The sequence below is a fragment of the Dipodomys merriami genome, unplaced genomic scaffold (genome assembly GCF_024711535.1).
Source record: "Dipodomys merriami isolate MVZ:Mamm:240054 unplaced genomic scaffold, mDipMer1.0.p SCAF_24, whole genome shotgun sequence".
NCBI classification, from domain to species: Eukaryota; Metazoa; Chordata; class Mammalia; order Rodentia; family Heteromyidae; genus Dipodomys; species Dipodomys merriami.
The window spans coordinates 18,047,323-18,073,809 of record NW_027203826.1 but is presented as its reverse complement, the minus strand read 5'-3'; the positions used below and the strand labels follow the sequence as shown (position 1 = coordinate 18,073,809).

Sequence of the window (26,487 nt, the reverse complement as noted above, 5' to 3'; positions counted from 1 at the left end):
TATGAGAATTTATTCTCTCAAGTAAAGGCACTCTGCTGGCCAGAGAAAGAGCCATAACTTGTGACTGCTAGACTTTCTCAGACTTCCTACCATTCTGTTACCTCCTCTTCCTCCTCAGCATTGTTTGAACACTAATCTGTTCTCCTGGCCCTCTTCACTCCGGTTCTCTTTTCCAGCCTCGTTCTCACCTCCTCCGCAGGGAGGGGAAGCACACCAGTAGATCTTGGGTCATTATCTTCTCTGAGGAACAACAAAGGTGCAAAACAAGCAGCTGAGAAAAACTTCATAGGATGATGGGTGGAGTAGGCTCTGTCTCCGGGTAAGCTCTTTTGGTGTGTGTGTGTGTGTGTGTGTGTGTGTGTGTGTGTGTGTGTGTGTGTGTGTGTGTGTGTGTGTGTGTGTGTGTGTGTGTGTGTGTGTGTGTGTGTGTGTGTGTGTGTGTGTGTGTGTGTGTGTGTGTGTGTGTGTGTGTGTATGGTTGTTATTGTTGTTGTTGTTGTTTGTTTTTGTCAGTTGTGGGGTTTGAACTCCGGGCCTGGGCACTTTCTCTGAGCTTTTCAGTTCAATGCTAGTGCTCTACTACTTCTTTGAGCCACAGCGCCACTTCTAGTTTTCTGGTGGTTAATTAGAGACAAGAGTCTTCTGGACTTTCCAGCTTGGGTTGGCTTCCTCCAATCTCAGCCTCCTAAGTAGCTAGGGTTACAGGTGTGAGCCACCAGTACCCAGCTCTCAGGGTGAACTTTTGGAAAGGAGAGAAGGGAAGCTGAGTCTTCTCTCTGGCTGCACTACTTCCTGCATTAGCCTACAGAAGAGTTCTGGAGTGCTCTTATGATATGGCGCTTCTTTGGACCCTGTCATCTTCAAACTGGGACTGTAATGATGATGCCAAAAAGAAGAGAAGGCAGCCAGGTGCCCATGGCTCACACCTGTAATCCTAGCTACTCAGGAGGCTGAGATCTGAGGGTCATGGTTCAAAGCCAACCCAGGCAGGAAAGTCCCTGAGACTCTTATCTCCAATAAACCACCAGAAAAACCAGAAGTGGCGCTGTGGCTCAAGTGATAGAACCCTCTCCTTAAGCTGAAGAGCTTAGGGACAGCACTCAGGCACAGAGTTCAAGCCCTACAATTGACACAGGAGGAGGAGGAGGAGGAGGTGGCGGCGGTGCTGCACAGATTCCCAACAGGCATGAAGCATTTGTTATCACAGACTAGCAGAAGACAGTGGTAACAAACAAGATGGGGTCAATGTCACTCTCCTCCAATAGGTAACCAGAGACTGGTCTGAATAAAATGAAGCCCACTTACATCAGGCAGAAGCCCATCATCAGACACAGAGACGTCTCAACCATCCAGAGGTGAAGCACATCAGGAGCCACATCTCTGCCATCAACACCAGCAGCAGCAGCAGCAGCAGCACCAAGATGAGCAGAGAATGAACTTGCAGCTCCATCCCTGATGAGCCTTGTGTTAGGTTTTTATTTATTTATTTATTTGTTTATTTATTTATTTTTAGGTCCGGTCATGGGGCCTGAACTCTGGGCCTGGGCACTGTCCCTCAGCTTTTCAGCTCAAGGCTAGCACTCTACCACTTGAGCCACAGCGCCACTTCGGGCTTTTTTGTTTTCTGCTTATGTGGTGCTGAGGAATCGATCCCAGGGCCTCAGGCATGCAAGGCAAGCGCTCTACCACTGAGCCACTATCCCAGCCCTGTGTTAGGTTTTTTAAAGAGAGGTTGCTGAGTAAGAACCACACCACGAACGTGGTATTCAAGTAATGGGTAGGTTTATTCATTGCTCCAGCTGGCACCAAGCCATGTTGGCTGGGAAAGAGAGCTGGGGAAAAAGAGTGTCTGGCCCTGGGCTAGGCCTTATCGAGGGTAGGGGCGGGGAAAGAAGTGGCTACATCCAATCCAGATGTGACCTTAGCTGATGTAGATGTGACCTCTTTCAGGTGTGCCAGTTGCCTAGGTAACTCAGGTACTGAGCAGAGACTTTGCTGTGAGGAGGGCGGAGTCTGCTTGCCATCCAGGAGCAGAATTTACACCCTGAATGAGGGATGCCAGCAGCAGCAGCAAGAGGGAGTAGCATCCTAGGACCACACGCTTCTGGGGCAGTACATTCTTGCTGATGACATCTACAAAGCCAATGAGAGTGAGGAGCATGAACGTGGAGAACTGTTGCCATTGTTATTGTTGTTGGTTGTTTTTTTTTTTTTTCCAGTCATGGGGCCTGAACTCTGGGCCTGGGCACTGTCCCTCAGCTCTTCAGCTCAAGGCTAGCGCTCTACCACTGGAGCCAAGCACCACTTCCAGCTTTTTGCTTATGTGGTGCTGAGGAATCGAACCCAGGGCCTCATGCATGCAAGGCAAGCACTCTACCACTGAGCCACCTTCCCAGCCCCGTTATTGTTGTTGGGTTTGTTTGTTTGCTTGTTTCTGGTTCTGTCCCTGAGCTTCTTTGTGCTCAATGCTAGTTTTCTACCACTTGAGCCATAGCACACTTCTGGGTTTTTTTCTGAATAGTTTATTGGAGATAAGAGTCTCAGGGACTTTCTTGCCCAGGCTGACTTCAGATCACGTTCCTCAGATCTCAGTCTCCTCAGTAGCTAGGATTACAGATGTGAGTCACAGGTGCCTGGCAGTGCTACCATTGTTTAGGGTATAGAAACATTGGTGGCTGTTCATCCAGGGGAGATTTCCCATAGCCTGGCCCATCTTTCCTTATATATGGGAAGGCCTGAAGGGTACAGGAGGAAGCCACTGAATATCATGACTTTAGAAACCACTGTTGCCTGATACAGTCCATATACGGCCAGAAACAGGCCAGGGTACACCCGACCAATAAAGGTTGCCATTGATCTATTGAAGTAGAGAAGCACAAAACTCAGTCATAGATACAAGTGGGCTTTGGAAAGAATCACCTCCCATCTAATTTTATCATCTCTCCCCACCCACTGCTCCCCCACAGAGAGGAAACATTTCTTGAGACAAACCTACACATTTGCAGAAGATGGCTTCATTGTTCTATTCCATTCAGGAGCATTGGGAAGTGCACATGCTTTTCTACAGCCCCCAAAACATGCTAGTCATCCTTGTCCCTGTCTCCCACAGACCTTCCCTGTCCTTTGCAGTACTTACTCAGAGAAGGAAGAGAAGGAAATGGAGTTGGAGTTGGGGGTCATTATGATATCCAAAGAAAAGCTGAACTCATACAGATTCCTGAGCATCCTTAGAACTTCTCAGGCAAAATGTTGGTCTAACTGTGAAGTCAAATGTCTTTTGATCTACACACATTTGGATATAGGACTATATAATGCATACTTAGCATCGATCTGACTTTTCTATTTTGTGTTAGACACATCTTGATTAGGACCACGAAAGGGTCTTTTACCTCCTTTCCACCTCCCAAATTCCTCCAATAACCAACACCATCACTCTGCCACATTTCCTGGCTTCTAGATGAATCTTCAAAGTCATCTTTTGAAATTGATTTAAGGGTTGTAGTAGGTTTGCAGGGTATTGGCAGTACTAAGCTTGAACCATGTTTCTCGCAAATCCCTTCTCTATGTGGCTACAAGCTAAGGTTGGCCACAAATGATTTTTTTTGCAATCCTTGGTCTTGAACTCAGTTCCTGGGCATTTCCTTGAGTTTCTTTATGCTCAAGGCTAGTGCTCTATCACTTGAGCCATAGCATCACTTCTGGCTTTTTCTGAGTAGTTTATTGGAGATTAGAATCTCATAGACTTTTCTGCCCAGGCTGGCTTCGAACCACGATTCCCAGATGTCAGCTTCCTGAGTAGCTGGGATTACAGGCATGGGCCACCGGCACCCAGCCACAGTGAAATTATATATATATATATATATATATATATATATATATATATATATATATATATATGTATATATGTATATATATATATATATACACTATAACATATATATGTTATCGAAAAGATACTGTACAGAGGGGTTACAATTGCAAGAGCAAGGTAATGAGTCCATTTCCTATCAAGCATTGTTACCCACTCCTTTGCTTTTCCCCTACCATCCCTTTCCTCTTCACGTCCCCATCTCATCCCCCCTCCCAAAGTTATAAAGTTATTTTTATGTTTGTTTTTTTGGGGGGGGGTCAGGTCATGGGGCCTGAACTCTGGGCCTGGGCGCTGTCCCTCAGTTCTTCAGCTCAAGGCTAGTGCTCTACCACTTGAGCCACAACACGGCTTTTTTCTTTTTGCTTATGTGGTGTTGAGGAATCGAACCCAGGGCCTCAGGCATGCAAGGCAAGCGCTCTACCACTGAGCCACCTTCCCAGCCTGTAAAGTTATTTTTAACATAGTGTCTTGACAAGTGAAATTTTTTTTTGGGGGGGGTCCGGTCATGAGGCCCAGAGTTCAAGCCCAATGACTGACAAAAAAATAAAAGAGAGAGAGGGAAAGAGAAGGAGAAAGGGAGGAAGAGAGAAGGAGAGAGGGGGAGAAAGAGAGAGAGACAGAGAGGGTAAGTGGAGAGAGAGAGAGAGGGAGATCGTCATGGGTCCTAGTTTGTCTTGGTAGGTTTCAGTTTGTCCTTGCTCTTCACGGTTCACAGTTTCATGACATAATTTCCTCCTTCCCACTGAACTGTTGACCTGAAATAGCTCCAGGACCACCCCATAGCTGGGAGGTAGCAGGTTTCATAGACTCCCATCGGATCCCATATGCAAAAGCCTGATTTTTATCAGAAATCCATATTCCATGTTACTTTTTCTGTATTCCTCTGTTTCTATGATCCATCCTTAATGCAAGAAATTAGGTTAAATATAGATACCACTGAGAGCAGTAATCTTAGTGAGATGATATTGGTCTTTTTCTTTTTTTTTCTTTTCTTTTTTTCTCCCCTTCCTTTCTTCCTTTCTTCCTTTCTTCCTTCCTTCCTTCCTTCCTTCCTTCCTTCCTTCCTTCCTTCCTTTCCAGTACTGGGTCTTGCATTCTCCTTTAGCTCAACTGCTCAAGGTTGATACCCTACCACTTATTGAGCCACAGCTTTATTTCTGGCTCTTGAGTAGTTTATTGGAGGTAAGACTCTCACAGACTTTTCTGCCTAAACTGCCTTCCAACCAACCAGGATCCTCAGATCTCAGCCCTGAGTAGCTAGGATTTCAGGCAAGAGACACCAGCACCCAGGTCACATGAATGTAAATGCTTTTAATACACCAAACCTACAGAACACTAGAGCAAGCCACAAAATACCCGATAGGCAATCTTTGTCTGCTCTTAGGATTTCCTGACTTGCAGCTGTGGCTCCACCCAGTTGGAAGAGAATCATATGGTGTGTTCGTAGCCATGCTATGGAATATGATTGTTTGGGCACCATCATAAAGCTGGAAATTTGTAGGGGAAACCATCAAAAGTCAGAACTCTCTCTCTCTCTCTCTCTCTCTCTCTCTCTCTCTCTCTCTCTCTCTCTCTCTCTCTCTCTCTCTCTCTCTCTCTCGTCAGTCATGGAGCTTGAACTCTGGGGCTGAACACTGTTCCTCAGCGCTTCAGCTCAAGGTGAGTACTCTACCACTTGAGCCACAGCACCACTTCCAGTTTTCTGGTGGTTTATTGGAGATAAGAGTTTCATGGACTTTCCTGCCCGGGTTGACTTTGAACTTCGATCCTCAGATCTCAGCCTCCTGAGTAGCTAGGATTATAGGCATGAGCCACCAGAGCCCGCTAGAACTTTTTCTCAAGTTAGCTTATTGCCAGGAGAGTTAAACATCTCCCTTTGTCCTTAAGAACTCCAAAATTCAGATTGCTTCTGGCTACTGAGAAATTGGCTAAAGTTCAGGAATTGTGCTCAAATACAATTTGGAAAAAACAATACTCCATTTTGCTTTCTAAAAGACTCTACTTTGCGTATTTAAATTTAGGTGTTTTTAGTGTATAGTCACTGATAAAAAAAAAAATCAGGGAAACTACCTAAGCCAAAGGAACATTAAAAAAAAAAAAAAAAAAAAAAAAAAAAAACAGAACACCTGTGATCCAATCCCTGGCAATGGCCACTGCCTGACACAGGTTTACAAAGGCTATGAGGAAGTAGAAAACATATTTATTGGAAATCAGAATTTGAATTTTATAGTTCCAGTTCTCTCCTGATTTGCTAAATGGCATACCCTTTCCTAAAATTATAAATGTGGTAGACTTAATTTCCTAATGTGAAAATGAGGAGGCCTGGACAAATTTGTCACACATGTGAATTTGGGACTGGAGAGAGTCTCTCTCTCCAGAAGTTGGAGGACGAGAGAGTCCCACGTGTAAATTCATTACACAGAAGTGAATAAATTTATCTTTCTATTTCTGCCTTCTGGTGAATAATCAAACTCCTTGGAAATCACTGGAGGTGGAGTGCTCAGAAGGAGTCAATCCAAAGAAGGACCTGACAGTAACCGTTTTGAGGTTAATGCTCTGGGAGACAGAGGAGCCATAACTCTTCTAAGAATCAGCAGGGCCAGGCCAGGTGGGCCATGTCCTGAGCCCTCAAAGCTGTGTATGTCCACTCTTAGTATTGCTTTTAGTCCTCCAGGGCTGTGGTCCACATGTGGTACAGCTATCAGAGATTATTCCTGTTACACACTTATTTCCCCAGCTGTATCTCACCCGTGGTCAGAGGAGGAAGGAGAAAGCAACACAGACCCGATAGCAGCAGGAGATTGAAAGTGGCTGAAGCCCCCACCTGGGTGACCAGGCCCCCATCTTGGCTAACCAGCAAGGATATATGTTGTTTATTAACACATGAGCATCCCAATTTAGGACTTTGAAGATAGCAATCGCCCATCATAAACCAGACTCTGCCCACAGTAGCCCAAAGGAAAGCCAAGGATGGTGAATGATTAGCAGAACTGTCAGACAGCTCCAGAGTCTGGGGACACAGAGTACCTGTAAAGCTGTTTGATGAAGAAACTCAGCTTGACCACAGAAGTCTATGGAGGTCTATCCTTCAGGTCCCCACTGCTCCACAGTGAGAGTCTCCAGATCTAACCCCCACTATAGGGTACGCGCATCCCAGAGGCGAGGGGTGGTCTCAAAAGACCAGTTCCATTTGTCCTACATCATACCACAGTAAGAAGATCTCTGACATCCCCTAAACAAAAGTTTATGAACGTCTGGGATCCTGCTGTGGGACTCAGGGTATGTGTAAAGAAGAATATGACAGCTCTTACCCTTGAAGAACTTAGTTGAAGCATGATTCTACACATACACACACATACACACACACACACACACACACACACACACACACACACACACACACCACATAGACTATCTCTGTTCCACAGAAATCAAAGTCACTTATATAATTTTAAATATTTGCTGGGTGCAGGTGACTCACACCTGTAATCCTTGCTACTCAGGAGGCTGAGATCTGAAGATTGCTACTTAAAGCCAGCCTGGGCAGGAAAGTCCATAAGACTCTTTATCTCTAATTAACCACCAGAAAACCAGAAGTGGAATTTCAGCTCAAAGTGGTAGAGTGCTACCCTTAAGCAAAAGAACTCAGACAGCACCCTGAGTTCAAGTTCTGAGTTCAAGCCCATGACCAGCCAATAAAAAATAATAATTTTAGGGCTGGGAAGGTGGCTCAGAGTGCTTGCCTCACGTGCATGAGGCCCTGGGTTTGATTCTTCAGCACCACATAAACAGAAAAAGCCCGAAGTGGCACTGTGGCTCAAGTGGTAAGAGTGCTAGCTTTGAGCTGAAGAGCTGAGGGACAGCGCCCAGGCCCAGAGTTCAGGCCCCATAACTGACAAAAAAAAAAGATTAAATAAAAAATAATAATTTTAAATAGATAACAGCCACATTAGACAAGAATAAAAAGGTTATATTACTGAGACATTTAACCTATCATACCCCAAATATTATTTCAACAAGTACATCATACAGAATGCATTAGCTCCCTTATTTCAAATCAAGTTTTCAAACTTAGATACATATTCTACATTCACAACACATCTCAAGAAAAGCCAGATGATAATTGCTTCATAGGGTAGAGGCCACCATATTGGGTTATACAGATTTAGACAGTACAGAATGACATATTTAGTGAAATGTTTGCTTTAGTGAGGGCCATGGATACAGCTCAGTTGTAGGGTGTTTGCCTAGCACAATAAGATCCTGAATTTGATTCCCAGCATGGCAAATTAAATCAATCAAACTTTCAGGAAAGGTACAGTTCATTGGAGATGTAAAAGTTTGGTCAGAAATGGCATCTTGAGAGCTACATTATCAAATTGGTGTTTCTCAAATGTGTATTCTAATTTAATGTCTTTTCAGTTTAAGCGGACATTATCAGCATCAAAAACTGAATGTAACTTCCCATGCTGCAGCAATGTGGCAAGCAGAGAGAGTCCAATGGGAGCAAGTCCACGGAAATCAACACTACAGCAGCCTGTCTCTTCGTGCTTCTAATCTCTTCTTATTTCAAGTAAGGCCTGCTAAGCCTTGCAATGTGGTACTAACTTAACAAAGCAAGGCTCTCAAGATGTTGAAAACAGTATTCTCATAATTCAAAAGGACTCACACGTCCTTGATTTTTCCTAGCATCCCAGTTCTGAATTTTCTTCTTCAATTTTTTTTCTCTTTTTATGTATAATGTGAGCTTTGTACTTACCTTACATAACCACACATAGGTCTCTCTGCTTATATCACTGACCTCAAGTACTGTTTAATTATTGTCTTCAACAGCTGTGAATGTCTACTTATTACTTCTGTAAACTTTTTGCACAGTGGAAGCTTGTACTCACCATACCTCTGTTATATCTATATCATGTCTTTGATTATGCTCATATACTACTACATGCACAGTTTAAACTCCCCAAGTCTCTCTTTCCATAGACTGATTTTTTTCAAACCAACATACATATCACCACATTGAGTTAACTTATCTTTCATCAAAATTCATCTTCTCCTTTTCCTTCTCCCTTTTATTCTTTTCCTCCTCCTTCTCTTCCCCCTCCTTCTCCTCTTCTTCCTCTTCCTTCTCTTCTTCCTTCTCTTCTTCCTCCTTCTCTTTCTCTTCCTTTTTCTTCTTTGTTTTGTTTTAGTAAAAGAGTCTCAATAAGCTGGTCCCACGCTTGTTATATAATTGAAACTGGTCCCAAACTACCCATTCTCCTGTTTTAACCTCTCATGTACTGTGATTACAGACCTGTGCCATCACACCTAGATTTCTTCTTCCTATTATTATTTTTTTTTAATTTTAACTCTTTTACTTTAGATAAGCATAAAAACCTACGAAGATAAATGAGCAAAATTTTGCTCCTTGAGTTTGTCAAGTCCTTACTTGGCTTAATAGTACCCCCCCCAATGAAACACACTCATCTAAAAACTACTAACAATGGTGCTATTAATAGGAAAAATGATTGATTACACAAAGAAGCCATTTAATTCCATTATAGCAAATCCTACTGTTGTTACTATAGCAATCTTCTGGAATTTTCTATCAAGTTTGGTGCATCTCTTAACCAGCCAGATAGAATCCTGACCCATGATTGTCTACCCTTCCTGCAGCACAAGAACTCAGCAATACTGAAGCTTCTTTCTCCCATTTGTATCTCAGCTTCCTTTTGGATGCGGACTTCCCAGAAACAGATATAGTATGTCCTATCACTGACCAGTATTGATACACTGTCTTAAAATTAATATTATCTATAATGATTTTCTGTAGCTATGTAACAAATCAACACACCCTTAGGAGCTTAACCAATACAAGTTTATGATCCTACAGCTTCCATGGATCAAAAGTTTAATATGGCACTACTTCAGGAGCTGATTGAAACTTTAAGTGGGGTCTAACTGGAGAAAATATGTCCCTGGGGGAATGCTATCTTTGTCCTTGGAAGGGTGTCTTGTCTCTGGCCCTCCTCTCTTTTTTCCAGCAACCATGTGAGTAGTTTTCCTCCACTCTGCCCAGTTTTCCATGATTTTCTGCTTCACCACCATCCAGGAACAAGAGTGTTCACTGACTGGAGACTGGCACCTCGAAAACTGTGAGCCTATGAAAATCTTTCCTCCTTTAAACTATTTCCCTCCAGTGTTTGTCACAGCAATGAGCAGTATGATTAACACAGACAATTGGTACTAGAGACTTGGAGTTGTTGCTGTGAAAATACGTGTATGCGGCTCAAAAGCTTTGAGAGCTTGTTTAGGGAAATGATTCAGAAAGTTTTAGAGATGTGGGCTGAAGATGGCCTAGAATGCTGTAAGCAGATAAGAGTCTACACTCTGGGTGAAGGGAGGCTCACTGACCCATTTCATTGTAGTACACTGACTTCTGCCAGTGGGAGTGGAGGACAAATATGTCTGTGTATGCACCAGTGGGAAAGTGAGCTCTCAGGAGCTTCTGGTTACACTTGTCCTCTCTCGCATGGTTGCTTTCTTCTGCTCCTGTCCAATTCATGGACATGGAGATTATGCAGAGAAGTCTGTATAACTCACAGGTCTTCATGCACCTGCCCTAACTCATTTCTTGGGTCATATGCAGAAAGCAATGGGATTGTAATCATGGGCTACCATATAATAAGCAGCATTTACATTTGAGCTCCTACTGAACTTCTTCTTGAACTCTTCCTTCTTTTGTAGCAAGTAGTTCAAGGACCACCAAAAAGGCTATTCACCTGTCCCTTGCTATCTCCATTAGAGAGCAGAAAAGTCTGAAAAAAAATCTGAGATCAATTTTGAAGTGATAAGGTATAATTTCTTTTTTCTTTCTTTCTTTTTTTTTCCAGTGTTGTCCTAGGGCTGGGTGCAGTCCCTGAGCCTTTGTGCTCAAAGACAGCACTCTACCACTTGAACTACAGTTTCACTTCTGGCCTTTTGGTGTTTACCTGGAGAGAAGAGTCTCATTGACTTTCCTGCCTGAGCTGACTTTGAACCAAGATCCTCAGATTTCAGCCTCCTTAATAGTTAGGATTTCAAGCATGAGCCACTTGTACCCAGCAAGGTGTTATTTCTTATTAAAAGGTAGATATAGTTATGTTGAGAAAAAGTAGATCCAGCTTATATATTAATGAGAATTAGCACCTCTGCTTTATTCTGTTGTTATCATTTGGTAAGAAAGGCAGAAAGAATCTTCAGCACTAGGTGATAGCCAGATACCTATACCTATGAGGAATTTCACCCAAGGCAAGGCTCTTCATTTTTGTTTGTTTGTTTGTTTTGTTTGTTTTGTTTGTCATTCATGGGGCTTGAACTCTGGACCTCAGAGCTGTCCCTCAGCTCTTCAGCTCAAGGCGAGCGCTCTACCACTTGAGCCACAGCAACATTTCCAGCTTCACTTTTTTTTCTAACAGAAATTGAGTATAATTAAGGTATATAAGGCATTGTTTTGAAATATATATATATATTTATATAGTGAAATGATTAACATATCCAAACTAATACCCATCATCTCACAGTTTTTTAGGTAAGAACACTTAACATCTATTCTCCTAGCAAATTTCAGATATGCAATACAGCATTATTAACTATAATCATTAGTATATTGCAATTAGATTTTTAGAACTTATATATGACCGGCACTTTGTGCCTTTTGACAAATGTGTCCTCGTTTCCTGACCTCCACTACCACTGGATTACTGCCATTCATTCTCTGCTTCTACAAACTCAACTTTTTTTTTTTTTTTTTTTGGTAGATCATGGGGCTTGAGCTCTGGGCCTGGGCACTGTCCCTCAGCTCTTCAGCTCAAAGCTAGCGATCTACCACTTGAGCCACAGCACCACTTCTGGTTCTCTGAGTGGTTTCTTGGAGATTAGAGTCTCACAGAGGTTCCTGCCCAACCTGGCTTTGAACCACGATCCTCAGATCTCAGCTTCCTGAGTAGCCTGGCTTTATAAATTCAACTTTTATAGATTCTATATATAGAATCTATTATATAGATTCTATATATCATATGCTTTTTGTCTTACTTTGCATTGTTTATTTTGTATTTGTTCTAGGCACAGAGATTTTTTTGTTTTATTTGTTTTGGGTAGCACTGAGGTTTAAGCTCAGGGCTTCATAGTTTCTAGGCAGATATTCTATCACTTGAGCCATGCTGCCAATATGTCTTGTGTATTTGACTTAACATAGTGTCTGTGGGCTCATCCAAGTTGTTCCAAATGATACAATCACCTTCATTTTTAAGATATTACATATAATATGTATAAATATCTAAATATGGTATTTTATAGCCATTGAATAATACATTTTATTTTTATGTAATATATTTTACATATTGTATATTTATAATAATATATTATATATAATATAATATATTATTATATATAATATATATAATATTATATGTTACATGTACTATGAGTTTATTATAAATACATATCATATAAGCAGTTTTATATTAGTAAATATATATATAGTAGTTTAATACTTACATGCAATATATAATGCTACACACACATTAGTTAAAATTAAACATGGTACGGATGTATAGAAGATAATAGTATATATAGGGTTTGAAGTTATTCACAGTTTCAGGATTTCACTGGGAGCCTTGGAAGGTGTTCTCCACAGGTAAGGTAGAACATTTGTTTTGTTTTTGTTTTGTTTTTGGGTCCAGTTGTAGGGCCTGAACTCTGGGCCTGGGCGCTGTCCCTCAGCTCTTCAGCTCAAGGCTAGAGCTCTACCACTTGAGCCACAGCACCACTTCCGGCTTCTTTCTTTTTGCTTATGTGGTGCTGAGGAATAAAACCCAGGGCCTCATGCATGCAAGGCAAGAGCTCTACCACTGAGCCAACTTCCCAGTCAGGTGGAACATTTGTGCCTGGAAAATCCAACTTCTCCAGGCCTTGAGGATGGAGGTCAGTTTGTGTGCTTGTTTTTACCAGTAAAAGCACAGAGTTGTGAAAATGCCACACCAAAGTTTAAGATGGCTTTACAAAGGGGCTTGCCTTGGCTGGGAATGTGGCTTACTGGTAGAGTGCTTGCCTAGCATGCATGAAGCCCTAGGTTCGATTCCTCAGCACCACACACACAGAGAAAGCTGGAAGTAGCACTGTGGCTCAAGTGGTAGAGGGCTAGCCTTGAGCAAAAGAAGCTCAAGTACAGTTCCCAGGCCCTGAGTTCAAGCCTAGGACTGGCAAAAAACAAACAAGCACACATCACACACACACACACACACACACACACACACACACACACACAGGGGCTTACCTTCCTTAACTATTTTGGTCTCAAGTTTCTTTTCTTTTCCATACAATGTGGTATAGACTTCCGTATGTAAGCAATTAGCAACTCATAGAACTAATTTCCTTTCATGCCTTCTTTCCCTTTCTTTTCTTTTCTTTCTTTCTCTTTCTTTCTTTCCTTCCTTCCATCTTTCCTTCCTTCCTCCTTCCCTCTTTCCCTCCTTTCCTCTCTTTCTTTTTCTTTCTCTCTCTTTTTCCCCACAATAAACTATATTTTCCACCCTGCCTTGCAGTTAAAAATAGCCTCATAGTATAATCAACTTCTAGCCAATGGACTGTGAATGGAAGTGATATGTTCCTGTTTGGTCTCACCCAAAATATTCCTCCTTTACATAATATTCCAAATTACTTTCCTTTCTTCTGCACACACACACACACACACACACACACACACACACACACACACACACACACACACACTAATTTCCTTAAAAGTTATACGTTGTTGAGAATGGAGGAGCCCCTAAATGTAAGAAACAGGTTTACTGAATTCCTCCTCATAAACAGAAACTCTCATTTTAGCTTGATTCAGTCTGTGATGGTTAATCTTGTTGACTTGATTTGATTGAGAAATGCCTAGAAGATTAGAAAAGGACCCTTTTGAGGATCTTTAAAGGTAGTTCCAGAGATGATTAGAATATAAGGGTGTTAACCTAATCAATGGTTCAATCTCTCGGTGGATTCAAAGTTGGGACAGCCATTTCAGAGGAGATGAGATTGTGGTGAGGCTGGCTTAGAGGAAATATGTCACTGGAGTGTCTTTTGAAGGGCATATTTTGGCCCATAGGCCTTCTTGTTATTCCTCTTGACCATGAGGTGAGCTGTTTTGCTCTGCCACAAGCTTTGTAAAGCAGGGCAATCGATTCAGCTGACTTTGGTCTGAAACTGTGAGCTAAAAAACAAGTATTTCCTTCTTTATATGGTTCCTTTCATGTGTCTGTCACAGCAATGAAAAGTCTCACACATATGAGTAAGACATACACTTTCTGTTGTTGCTGCTAAGGAATGGGAACTATTACCACATTACAGCAGCTTTGTCATCCAAGCTAAAACAAAGATAATATATGGCCTCAGAAAATTTGGACAAATACACAAACAAAAAGTGAGAGAGAAATAAGCATTAGCCATATCTTACGCTGACAATAAGCACTATTATAATAGCATTTTGTTGTAGGGACCCTACTACAGGATGGCAGGGATGTTATATCAAAGTGACTAGAATTTGAGTGCTCACCATTCCAGTTCCAATATTTCTACTAATTAGCCTCGGCTTCTTTGAGAGAGCTTTTAACATTTGAGTGTGGAAGAAAGAGGAAGAAGGAAGGAAGGATGGAAGGAAGGAAAGGAAAGGAAGGAGGGAGGGAGGGAGAGACAAAGAGAGAAGGATACATAGGAGAATAGAAAGGAGGTATGTTTATTATTTCATGTTTTCCTTTTTAGCTAATGGTCAAAACACTCAGAAAACTTGAAATGACTTAAATGCCCAGATCAAAGAAGTTCAAAAGGATCCAGATGCCAGTGGCTCATGTCAGTAATCCTAGCTACACTCAAGAGGCTGAGATATGAGGATCATGGTTCCATACCATCCTGGGCAAGAAAGTCCATGCGACCCTTTCCAAATAACCACCAAAAAGCTGGAGTGGAGCTGTGGCTCAAATGGTAGCACAAAAGCTCAGGGACAGTGCCCAGGCCCTGATTTCAAGCCCCTAAATGAGCACATCAAACAAACAAACAAACAAAAAGAAGTACAAAAGGAAGCTGTGTGTGTGACAGTCATGAAATAGACCAAGAAATAGAAATGCTGGGCATTCTCTTAGTTTGACTTTGCTCAGGGAAAATGTTAAGCTCCTTTGAGTAAAAGTAGCTCCCAGTACAGCAAACTCAATGGTACTACTAAGTCTGTTAGGAGCCCATGCATGTATCTGAACAGCCCAGGTCTACCTAGTCCTGACTGCAGAATGAGGGAGATGCATTTGCTCACTAGTAATGGTATTCCTGTGGTTGTGTGTTAGGGACACAGTAACGTAAGGGGATGAGCAGATATAATTCCTCTCTTGATCATCACTAGGACCAGTAATCACCACACCTGGAAGCTGGGACAGAGTATCAACAGTCAGAGGAGGACAGAACATTTCCTAGGACAGCAGAGGTTGAAGGTTGAAAGTGGCACACATGCAGAACAAGGAGCCCCATTTGGGATGTGCCGTGCTGCACGTTGGCCAGGCATCAAAGCAATCTGTTGTTCATTAAAACATGAGCATCCTGATCTCAGGACTTTGATGATAGGAATTGCCCATCCCAAACCAGACACTGCCCACAGAAGCTGAGAGGAAGCCAAGTGTGGTGAATGATTAGCAGAACTCACAGACAGCTCCAGTCTGTCGGCACAGAGTAGGTGGAAAGCCATTACTGAGGAAACTCAAAGTAACCATAGGAGCCCATGGGAATCCTTCCCTCTCCTGACCTTTCCCCTGGCCTGAGGGTCGCCCAAGGCCCTGAGTCTCTCCAGACACAGTGCCATCTATCCTACATCGCTAGGTGCAAGATGATGAGAAATAAGGCTCTTAGAATTCAGTGAGCATAGAATAAAATAAAATAAATTCAGTGAGTGTGAATTTACTAACCTCAGTGACACTCTTTCTTGTCCTCACAGAAAGTACAATAGAGTACTATACTAAACACACACACACACACACACACACACACACACACACACACTACATAAGCATACATTAATGAAGAATTCTTTAGAATTAGAGATCATGACAGAATACATTTTGGGGGTTTCTTTCGTTGATAAGAGTTGTTCTGGGGAGATATACAGGGTTAGTAGAACCATTGTTAGACATGTCATACAAAACTGACTGCAGGCAGTGGGGGTGAAGGGGGTGCTAGTGTCTCCTTAGCCCAGGCTATCATCATCCTCACTACCATCACCATCTTCATCAGTGTTCGGCGCTTGTCTTGGTATGGTAAATATGATATAAACTATGGTAAATAGTGCCAGGATGGGGAAGACTGTGTAGCCAGGCTTAGATAGGAACTCATAGGTGGCATTTGTATGGGGAGTCATTACAAGGTCAGAGTCTAAGCCCCATCTAACTAGCTTTCTCAGGGAAAGTGAGGGATATTTTGTGTGTTACTCTAGAGTCCTCTCTACCTTTATCTATTTATTGCTATGCCTTTTGGTGTCTAAAGCTGTGCTGGCCAATGTAGTAGCCAATAGCTATATGTGACTATTTACATCAAAATGAAGATAAATTAAAACCAAGTAAAAAATTTGGGGGCAATGGGGCTTGAACTCAGGGACTGGGTGCTGTCCTTGAGCTCTTTAGATCTACCACAGCTCTACTTCCAGGTTTTTGGTGGTTAACTGGAGATAAGAGTCTCATGGACTTTCCTGCCCAGCCTGGCTTTGAACAGTGATCCTCATATCTCAGCTCCTAAGTTGCTAGGATTACAGGCGTGAGCCACCTGCATCTGGACTGTATTGGATAGTCTCAACTTAAGGAGTTGCAAAACTCATGAAAATGGCAATGTGGGGGCTGGGAAGTTGGCTCAGTGGTAGAGTGCTTGCCTCACATGCATGAGGCCCTGGGTTCGATTCCTCAGCACCACATAAGCAGACAAAAGCTGGAAGTGGTGCTGTGGCTCAAGTTGTAGAGCACTAGCCTTGAGCTGAATTGCTGAGGGACAGCGCCCAGGCCCAGAGTTCAAGCCCCACGACTGGACCCAAGAAAAAAGAAAGAAAGAAAGAAAATGGCAATGTGGGAATGGACCTACAAGGAGTAACCTACTTATCTGTCCTTAATTCTAACCTCTGTAGGGTGTGGAGGAAACTTCCCATTTCTTCTGATCTCATTCTAGCTGTGTCTTACAGGTTTTGTTATGAGAGGTAGGTTTCGTTTTTTGTTTGTTTTGTTTTACTTTGCTTTTAAATGGTTGGTCTAGGGCTGGGAATGTGGCTTAGTGGTAGAGTGCTTGCCTAACATGCCTGAAGCCCTGGGTTCAATTCCTCAGTATCACATAAACAGAAAAGGCCAGAGGTGGCACTGTGGCTCATGTGGTAGAGTGCTAGCCTTGAGCAAAAGAAGTTCAGGGACAGTGCTCAGACCCTGAGTTCATGCCTCAGGACTGGTGAAAATACATACATACATACATAAATAAATAGTTTCTCTAATTCTGTTTTTCTCTTTAACCTAAGTTATCCAGAAAAAAATCAAATTTCCCTAAAAATTGTGTTTTTATGTGATCATTTGGGTAACTGCTCAGAAGTGGGATTGCTGGGTCATAGGGGAGCTCTATGTGTAGTTTTTTGAGGAAGCTCCATACAGCTTTCCAGAGTTTACACTCCACCAATAGTACAGTAGTGTTTCTTTTTGGCCATATCCCTTCCAGCATCTGTTGTTATTAGAGTTGTTATTATAGCCATTCTAACTGGGGTGAGGTGGAATCTCAATGTTGTTTTAATTTGTATTTCTTTGATGGCCAGAGAAGTTGAGCATTTCTTCATGTATCTATTGGCCATTCTTATTTCCTCTTCAGAGAAGTTTCTCTTTAAGTCTTTAGTCCACTTATTAATTTGTTTTGGGGGGATTTAATTTTTGACTTATAAGTATATTTTAGATATGAGGCCCTTGTCTGTTGTATGGCTAGTGAAGATCTTCCCCCAATCCGTGGGCTTTCTATTGATCTTGCTAGCTCTGTCGTTTGCCATGCCGAAGCTCTGAGATTTAATGCAATCCCATTTGTCCAACCTTTCTTTGATTTGTTGTGTTTCTGGGTCTTTATTTATTTATTTATTTATTTAGTTAGTTAGTTAGTTAGTTAGTTAGTTAGTTAGTTAGTTAGTTATCGGTCGTGGGGCTTGAACTCTGGGCTTGGGCGCTATCCCTGCATTCTTCAGCTCAAGGCGAGAGCTCTACCACTTGAGCTACAGTGCCACTTCTGGTTTTCTGGTGGTTTATTGGAGATAAGAGTCTCATGGACTTTCCTGCCTGGGCTGGTTTTGAACCTCGATCCTCAGATCTCAGCCTCCTGAGTAGCTAGGATTACAGGCATGAGCCACCAATGCTCGGCTCTTCTGGGTCTTTATTAAGAAAATTTTGGCCTGTGCCAAGCTACTAGTACAACTATTCACCATAGCTAAGATATGCAACCAACCCAGACTCTCCTCAGTAGATGAATGGATCAAGAAAATATGGTATATGTATACAATGGAATTCTATGCTTCCATTAGAAAGAATGACACCACCCCAATTTGTAAGGAAGGAAATGGAAAGACTTGGAAAAAATCTTATTAAGTGAAGTAAGCCAGACCCAAAGAAACATAGGTCACATGGTTCCCCTTATTTGCAATAATTAGTAGTCTTTCTAGGATAACCTTACCAGATGAGCAGAATAGCTCATAACTCTGTACATATGACCATATAAGATGACACTAAGCAAAATGAACTCCAAGACATAGACACAGAGGTTTTTCTTTGTTGTTGTTGTTTTTAATGTACTATGTGATTTTTTGTTTCTTTTGTATGTTCTTCCCCCTATGGAATATCCCCTGTTGTCACTTTATTTGATTTGGTACCCTGGTATTGTATATACATGTATTTGAATTAGGGAAGGAAAGAGGAACAACAAAATGGTGAGACAAAGAACCAATGCAACAGGGATATACACCAGACAATATTTTGGAAATGATCTGTACAACTTGAGAGTGGGGGGAGGGAAAGTAGGAGAAAAATGAGGGAAGGGGTAACAAGTTTGACAAGAAATGTACTTATTAAATGTACTTATTACCTTACTTATGTAACTGTAACCCCTCTGTACATCACTTTGACAATAAAAAATTGTTTTTACTTTTACTATTTTTTTTGGGGGGGGGGTCCGGTCATGGGGCCTGAACTCTGAGCCTGGGCGCTGTCCCTCAGCTCTTCAGCTCAAGGCTAGCGCTCTACCACTTCAGCCACAGCGCCATTTCCGGCTTTTTTCTTTTTGCTTATGTGGTGCTGAGGAATCAAACACAGGGCCTCATGCATGCAAGGCAAGTACTCTACCACTGAGCCACCTTCCCAGCCCAACTTTTACTATTCTTATGTTGATGTTATTTCGGCTCTTATGAACTGTATATATTGTTTTTGCATAAATGTTCCTTGAGCTGTATTCAAATAACTCATCTATAGTCTTAGAATATTTTTCATGGTATAATTCTGTCTAAGAGGACTGTGGCAATGTCTGCATCATGGGATTGTTCAATTCTCTTTGTATTTCTATTAGAGTTTAATATGTGCCAAATGGTCAATTATGCATTAGGGTTTCATAATTATTATATCTTCTTGATGAATTAAACATAGTAGAAAGAAGGCAAATATACTTGTCCCTTTAATTATTGCTTCTTACCTTTAAGTTTCTAGATTTTTCTACCTTTCATTTTTCTATGCCTGATTTTTCTAGCATATATGTCTATGCATCAACTTTTTGTGCCTCAGTGTTTTAAAATGTGTCTTACAAATACTGCATAGTTTGACTTAATATTTTGTTCTGTTCTGAAAATCTATGTTACGCTCGATGAAACTTTAAGATCCTTCAGTCTTTGACTTACATTTGTATTTTGGACCCTAGTTCTTCCTTCATTTCCAAAGGAAGCCAGGTGCAGTGGTGTACATCTGTAACCATCCAGCACTCAGGAGGTTGAGGTAGGAGAATCCGGAACTCAAGGTCAGCCTAGTCTATTTAGTGAGAACCTTTCCCAGTCCCCTCAAATAAAATATACAAGGAACCCCAAAACAACAGCAAAAAAAGATTCCATAAGAATGAGTAACTTGCATCTACTAGAATTAAATTTTCCCTTAAAACACTGATGAGTCTGTTACTATAGAAGCTTAGAGGAACTAAAGATTAGAGACACATTATGGTAGGTTTTTATTTTTTTGTCTTCCAAATGTCTTCACTATTCTAGCTCCAACTGTGTAAGACTTGACAATCCCATTCAATCTAAAGATTGACATGTCACATAGACAAAGTTGTCCTTGGCTTCTTGTGTGTGTGAGAGAGAGAGAGAGAGAGAGAAAGACAGATAGACAGATAGACAGACAGAGACAGAGAAGGAGAGAGACAGAAAGTCCTATTCCTTTGTTCCTCAAATAAATAAGCTTTTCTATATAAGAGTAAATGAAAATCATGGCCCTGCCTTAGTGAGAAGCACCCTTAGTATCATTATTGCCCTTTCTGCCACCAACAAAACCAGGATTCGTTGAGATAGCATGAGATAGTATGTAGCATGAACCTAGGAATAGTCAGTTGTTGCTGAAATCTCAACTTTGTCACATCTTCTACTCAGCAGTAGAAAGGCTAATAACTTTTTTTTTTTTTTTGGTCCAGTCGTGGGGCCTGAACTCTGGGCCTGGGCGCTGTCCCTCAGCTCTTCAGCTCAAGGCTAGCACTCTACCACTTGAGCCACAGCACCACTTCCGGCTTTTTCTTGAGCCACAGCGCCACTTCCAGCTTTTTCTTTTCGCTTATGTGGTGCTGAGGAATCGAACCCAGGGCCTCAGGCATGCAAGGCAAGCACTCTACCACTGAGCCACCTTCCCAGCCCAAAGGCTAATAACTTTTCAAAGTCCCATTCTCCTCATATGCAGTGAGGAGTCAGCAGTAGTATCCCTTCAGAAATGTACTGTGAGATCTAGAAGACAGAATCTGTAGAACAACTCAGTGAACCCTTGGCACACAGTAAGAATCCAGAAATGGTAGCTGATCTGAACATTAAATATCTTAGTCCTCACATAAGACTTTAGATAAGACTTTTTGCACAAATTATAGTTTTCTTAATTGTCCAAGAAGGCTCTGTGGCGCTCCTAGAGGACTTCATAACGTCTCTGTGATGAAACACATTTTCTTCCATGGAGCATCCCGAGAGCCAAGATGCAGATGTCAGCCCATGAACACGAGGCCTGAGACACACTCTCTCTCCTCATACTTGCCACCTTTGCCCTGTTTTTACCTGTTTTGTCTGTGGTTGCTGCATTAGGAAGACCTGGCTTTAATGAAATATTCAGTACAGGATCTTTTCATGTCCCAAATTAACTTTAATGAGCAAACAAGGAAAGATAAAGAGAGCCGAGCCTGGAACTTGGGGGAACTTTGAAGCAGAAGCCAGGATGAGGTAGATGCCCTCTGGCAATTAGCCAGCGTTTGCTTTTGATGACAGCAAACCTTCAGATCTTGGACAGCTGAGCTTCAAACAAGGCGCTATGGTACCAGAATCCCTGAGATTCCATCTTTTGCAATGCCTCTGTGTACATGGTTCAACAAACAAGTGTCAAATACCCGCTGTGTACAGGAAACTTGCTCTAATGCTCTTATTAAATGTTTTGTGTAATTGCTGGCCAATAAGACACTGTCATTGCCCTCAAGAATTTCAGATTATAGGAGAAGAACTAGGGTGTCATAAGTAGTCACACTAGAAGTGGGACTATGACATGTCACAAAAGAGATACGAAGTTCCATCATTCCCATCTTGGAGGAACTGAAACAACATAATGCAGGAAGTTAGATGGGACCTGCTCCTTTAAGAATGGCAGGTCTGCCCGGTGCTGGTGGCTCACACCTGTAATCCTAGCTATTCAGGAGGCTGAGATCTGAGGATCGCGGTTCAAAGCCAGCCCGGGCATGAAAGTTCATGAGACTCTTATCTCCAATAAACCACCAGAAAAACTGGAAGTGGCGCTGTGGCTCAAGTGGTAGTGTTCGCCTTGAGCTGAAGAGTGCAGGGACAGCGCCCAAGCCCAGAGTTCAAGCCTCACGACCGACCAACCAAAAAAAACAAAAGAATGGCTGGATCTGAGCAAGAGGGGGGAGATTTTCAGGTGAAACACAGTAGGAGCACTGGCAGAGAAGTCCAGGGAAATGTTTTTAAAATAGCAAGCTGTACTTCCCCTGTTTCTTCTGTGATGTTTGTTTGGCCTCGTTGCTGAAGTTACAGTCATGGGCCACCACAGCTGGCTCTATGTTTTCATGGGGAAAATATTTTTAATCCCAAGAAGTCAAGGGGACTAGGTCTATAGTTGTGAAGCTCAAATGCTTTGATTGCAATAAGCAAAGTGGGAGGAGATAGGTAATAAAAAATAAGCAAGCTGGGGCTGGGAAGGTGGCTCAGTGGTAAAGTGCTTGTCTTGCATACATGAGTCCCTGGGTTCGATTCCTCAGCACCACATAAGCATAAAAATCCAGAAGTGGCGCTATGGCTCAAGTGGTAGAGCACTAGCCTTGAGCTGAAGAGCTGAGGGACACCGCCCAGGCCCAGAGTTCAGGCCCCATCAACCACAAAAAAAAAAAAAAAAAAGCAAGCAATACATACACACATTATCAGATCTCCATAAAGGGTGGACAGGGGAAAGAAGTAGACATAGGGACTCTGCTATGAGCAAGATAAGTCAGGAGGGAAATTTGAGCCAAAAGGTGACTTAATGAGACCAAAGCTTAAATAAGTTCATGACGGGTACTGTGTTGAAGACTGACTTGGGGGAAAGCCGGAAGACTAGTTGGGAGGCTGTAACCATTTTCCACTGGGAGCTGATCTGGCATGGACCAGGATGAGAGAGATGAAGAGAGTGGAAGGTGGTCAGCTTTTCCTTTGAGTGAGTGTCAAGAATATTTAGAGATCTATTGGGTATGTGATATGGGAGAAAGAGCAACATCAAAACTGAAGGGAGGGATTTTAGTGTAAAGAATTGGAAGGAGGAAGCTGGGAATGTGGCTTTGTGGTAGAGTGCTTGCCTAGCATGCATGAAGTGACCTGGGTTCGATTCCTCAGTACCACATAAACAGAAAAGGCTGGAAGTGGTGCTGTGGCTCAAGTGATAGAGTGCTAGCCTTGAGCAAAAGAAGCTCAGGGACAGTGCCCAGGCTCTGAGTTCAAGCCCCAAGACTGGCACAAAGTAAAAAATAATAAAAGAATTGGAAAGAGGAGACTGCACTTCATAGAGCTAGCAAGAGGATTTAGAGGAAGTTTACTTTATAACTGGCCATCAAGTAAACCAATTATTATGTAACTAGTCATAAATGTTAGCAGTTCATGAAGAGGTGAAGACAAGAGCATCGGGCTTAGAGTTAGTATATAGTTCTGGTAACTGTCAAAGGAGTCACAATCCAGAACTGGAAAAGACCTGAAACAAGCCAAGTTAGCCTGTCACCGTTTTCTGTGTTCTAGAAGAAGACAAGAAGCTCCTGGTTCACAGACAAGAGGCTTTACTTACAATAGTAGCTGAAGCCAGAGCACCTGCATTCTCCTGTCCATTTCTCCAACTCTGGACACCCTGAGGCAGAATGAAGAGCCTCAGAAGATGTCTGCAATTCGCTGAGTTGCAGTGTAGGGAGAGGAAAGAAACCCTAGGCTTAGAAAGCCTAAATCTTTGGTATTTGACAATAAGCATGCCTACCCATGCCTACCTTTTGCTCCAAGGTACCAGTATCTCCAACCATCCAGAGCTGTTTGCTCTGAAACTATCATTGGAAAAGATAATAAAGGCAAAAGCAGTCAGTATCTTTGCTCAGGAGCCATGCAGAGAGAATCCAGGGAGAACTGTCTGTCACCCTCTTTGAGAACTGTGTGGAAACTTCAAGGAATATTTTGATATCACAAGAATTGGGATTGTTATGTCATTTCATGGACCAGGGCTACGATATTAAATATTCCTTAAGGTATGAGAGAGAAATCAAGCAAAAAACATTACCTCGTGTCCCACATAAGTTTCAAATGTCCTGTCAGGTGTTTAGTTATGTGAAAAACAAAATATCCTGTATTTCAATCTGGGTCTAAGCTCCATGTTACAAAGTATTTGAGTATAGATTAATACACACTTAATATTAAATCATTTAAATAAATATGCTGTGTCTTATCCAGAATTCTATCAAAAGTTATTCATCATCTGAGGATTACGGCTGGAAGCCAGCCCAGGCAAGAAAGTCTGTGTGAGTCTTATCTCCAATTAGCCACCAGAAAACTGGAAGTGGTGCTGTGACTCAAGTGGTAGAGCACTCGCCTTGAGCTGAAGAGCTCAGGGACAGCATCCAGGCCTAGAGTTCAAGCACAACTGACAAAAAAAAAAAAAAAAAAAGAATTTAGGAAGCTAGGTACTGATGGCTCACACCTGTAATCCCAGCTACTGAGGAGGTTGAGATCTAAGGACTGAGGTTCAAAGCCAGCACAGACAGAAAAGTCCCCCTGAGACTCTTCTCTCTAATTAACCACTCAAAAACTGGAAGTGGAGCTATGACTCAAAGTGGTAGAGAAATAATCTAAAGCAAAAGAGCTCAGGGACAACCCTCAGGCCCAAACCCCACAACTTAAATAAATAAATGCAGTTAGGAAGTTAAGCACCATTGACTCACACCTGTAATCAATCCTAGCTACTCAAGAGACTGAAATCTGAGCATCATGGTTCAAAGCCAGCCTAGACAAGGAAAATCTATGGGACTCTTTTTCCCTAGTTAACCACCAAAAAGCCAGAAGTGGAACTGTGTCTCAATTGGTAGAGATCTAGCCTTGAACAAAAAAACTAAAGAACAGTACTCAGGCACTGAGTTCAAGCCCTAGTACTAGCACACAGACGCAGAAAAGAGTGGTCTATGATATAGTCAGATAATGAGAAGACCTAAAATCAACCATTGGATCTAGCAGCATGGAAATCATTACTGACCTTGAGAAGAACAATTTCAGTAGAGAGGTGGGGTCAGGAGTCTGTTTGAAGTTGGTTCCAAAGAACACAGGAGGACAGGAATTTAGATACGAGAACAAACAACTTCTTGTAGAGATATCTGTGCCTGGGGAGCAGGGAAACAGATGATGTGCAGAGAACTTAGTACCTAGCACTTAGAAAGAGCTCAGCAAAGACTACCCAAAGAGGGATTTGATCACTTTAGGAGGTGCTCAGTAAATATTGGCCTACTGAGGAAATGATTACAAACAAATTTATAGTCAGGAAAGCCTTCTAAACATCTCCCCCCACTCACCCTTGAGCTATAAAAGAAATAATAGAATTTGAAGAACATACAGCACTCAGAGATGTTGGCAAGGGGTAAGCCTGCCAGGAAAGTTAGTCATGAAAGAGGGCTAGGGTGACCACAGGCATGAATAGAGAGGCCGAAGACAGCTGACCAAGACCTTGGATACCAGACAGAGGTTTTTCTGTTGTGTCTAATAAATCAATAGGAAGTTACAGGATCTTGAGTTGTCAGGATATTCTGGGGATGTAGCTTTTGTTGTAGTTTTCAGACTCCATGCTGGGCTTCTGTTCCAAGTGCCAGAAATTGGACAGGCTACATGCAACTCAAGCTCTAGGCAATCTAATGAAAAGCCTATATTGTTATGATAACTCCAACTTCCAATCTAACCCTCAAGGCAATTGTGGGACAAAATTATGGGGATAAAGGTGACTGGGAAATGGAATTTTTTTTAATATTTTAGGAGTGTAATGGAGGAAAAGAAGAGTCCTTCTGAGTGACTGACTACATTTGATTTTTGGCTTTAGAACTTGTAGGTGTGGCCATGCATGCCTATAATCCTAATACTTAGAAGGTATAGCAAGTATATTGCAGGTTCAAGGACAGCATGGATTCCAGAGTGAGAGCCTGTCTCAAAAAATCCAAGGGCTGAAGATGTAGTTTAGTTAGAGAGCTCTTGCCTAACATTTGCAGCACTGGGTTTGATCCCTAGCACAGCATGAATACATAGAATATGCTGCTTTTGCAGAAAGATAGATACCCACTTCTTGCTGGGCTATCACTAGCAAGCTATAGCTTACCAGGCAGGGCCATGTACACCACTCTCAGGATGAGAAAATGGACCTAGCTGACTCATTTAGAGTCAGGGTGACATACCTTGTCACATGTGGTACTGAAATTCTGGCCAGGCAGCACAAGGCAGGGCAGGTTAGGGACAAGCACTGAGCTTTACCCAAGATTGACTTGGATTTGAATCCTGATTTTCATTTCCTTGCTCTGTGGCCTTCAAAGAAGACTGGAACTTTAATGACTTCACCTGGCAAATGCAAACATGGCTCATTATGAGACTTAGTAATCTACAGCATTTGTTGTATAAGAAGAATGTTTATTACTCGTGTTTATTTTACTTTATGCTGATTTGGGGGCTTGAACTCAGGGCCTGGACACTGTCCCTGAGGTTTTGTGCTCAAGGTGACTATGCCACCACTCCACAGCTAGCTGTTCTGGTGTTCAATTGGCGTTAAGAGTCTCATGGACTTTCCTGCCCAGGCTGTAAACCGTGA

At 42.2% G+C, this 26,487-nt stretch overlaps 1 protein-coding gene across 1 annotated transcript; it reads right to left on the bottom strand.

The window, feature by feature from the left end:
• Positions 1 to 729: 729 nt before the first annotated feature.
• Teddm1 (transmembrane epididymal protein 1) lies at positions 730 to 26,017 on the bottom strand. Its single transcript, XM_070034048.1, is given in 7 exon segments — positions 730 to 909; positions 1,176 to 1,372; positions 1,375 to 1,461; positions 2,044 to 2,133; positions 23,458 to 23,517; positions 23,651 to 23,704; positions 26,005 to 26,017. Coding segments are annotated over 7 exon segments (681 nt in total).
• Positions 26,018 to 26,487: the final 470 nt, after the last annotated feature.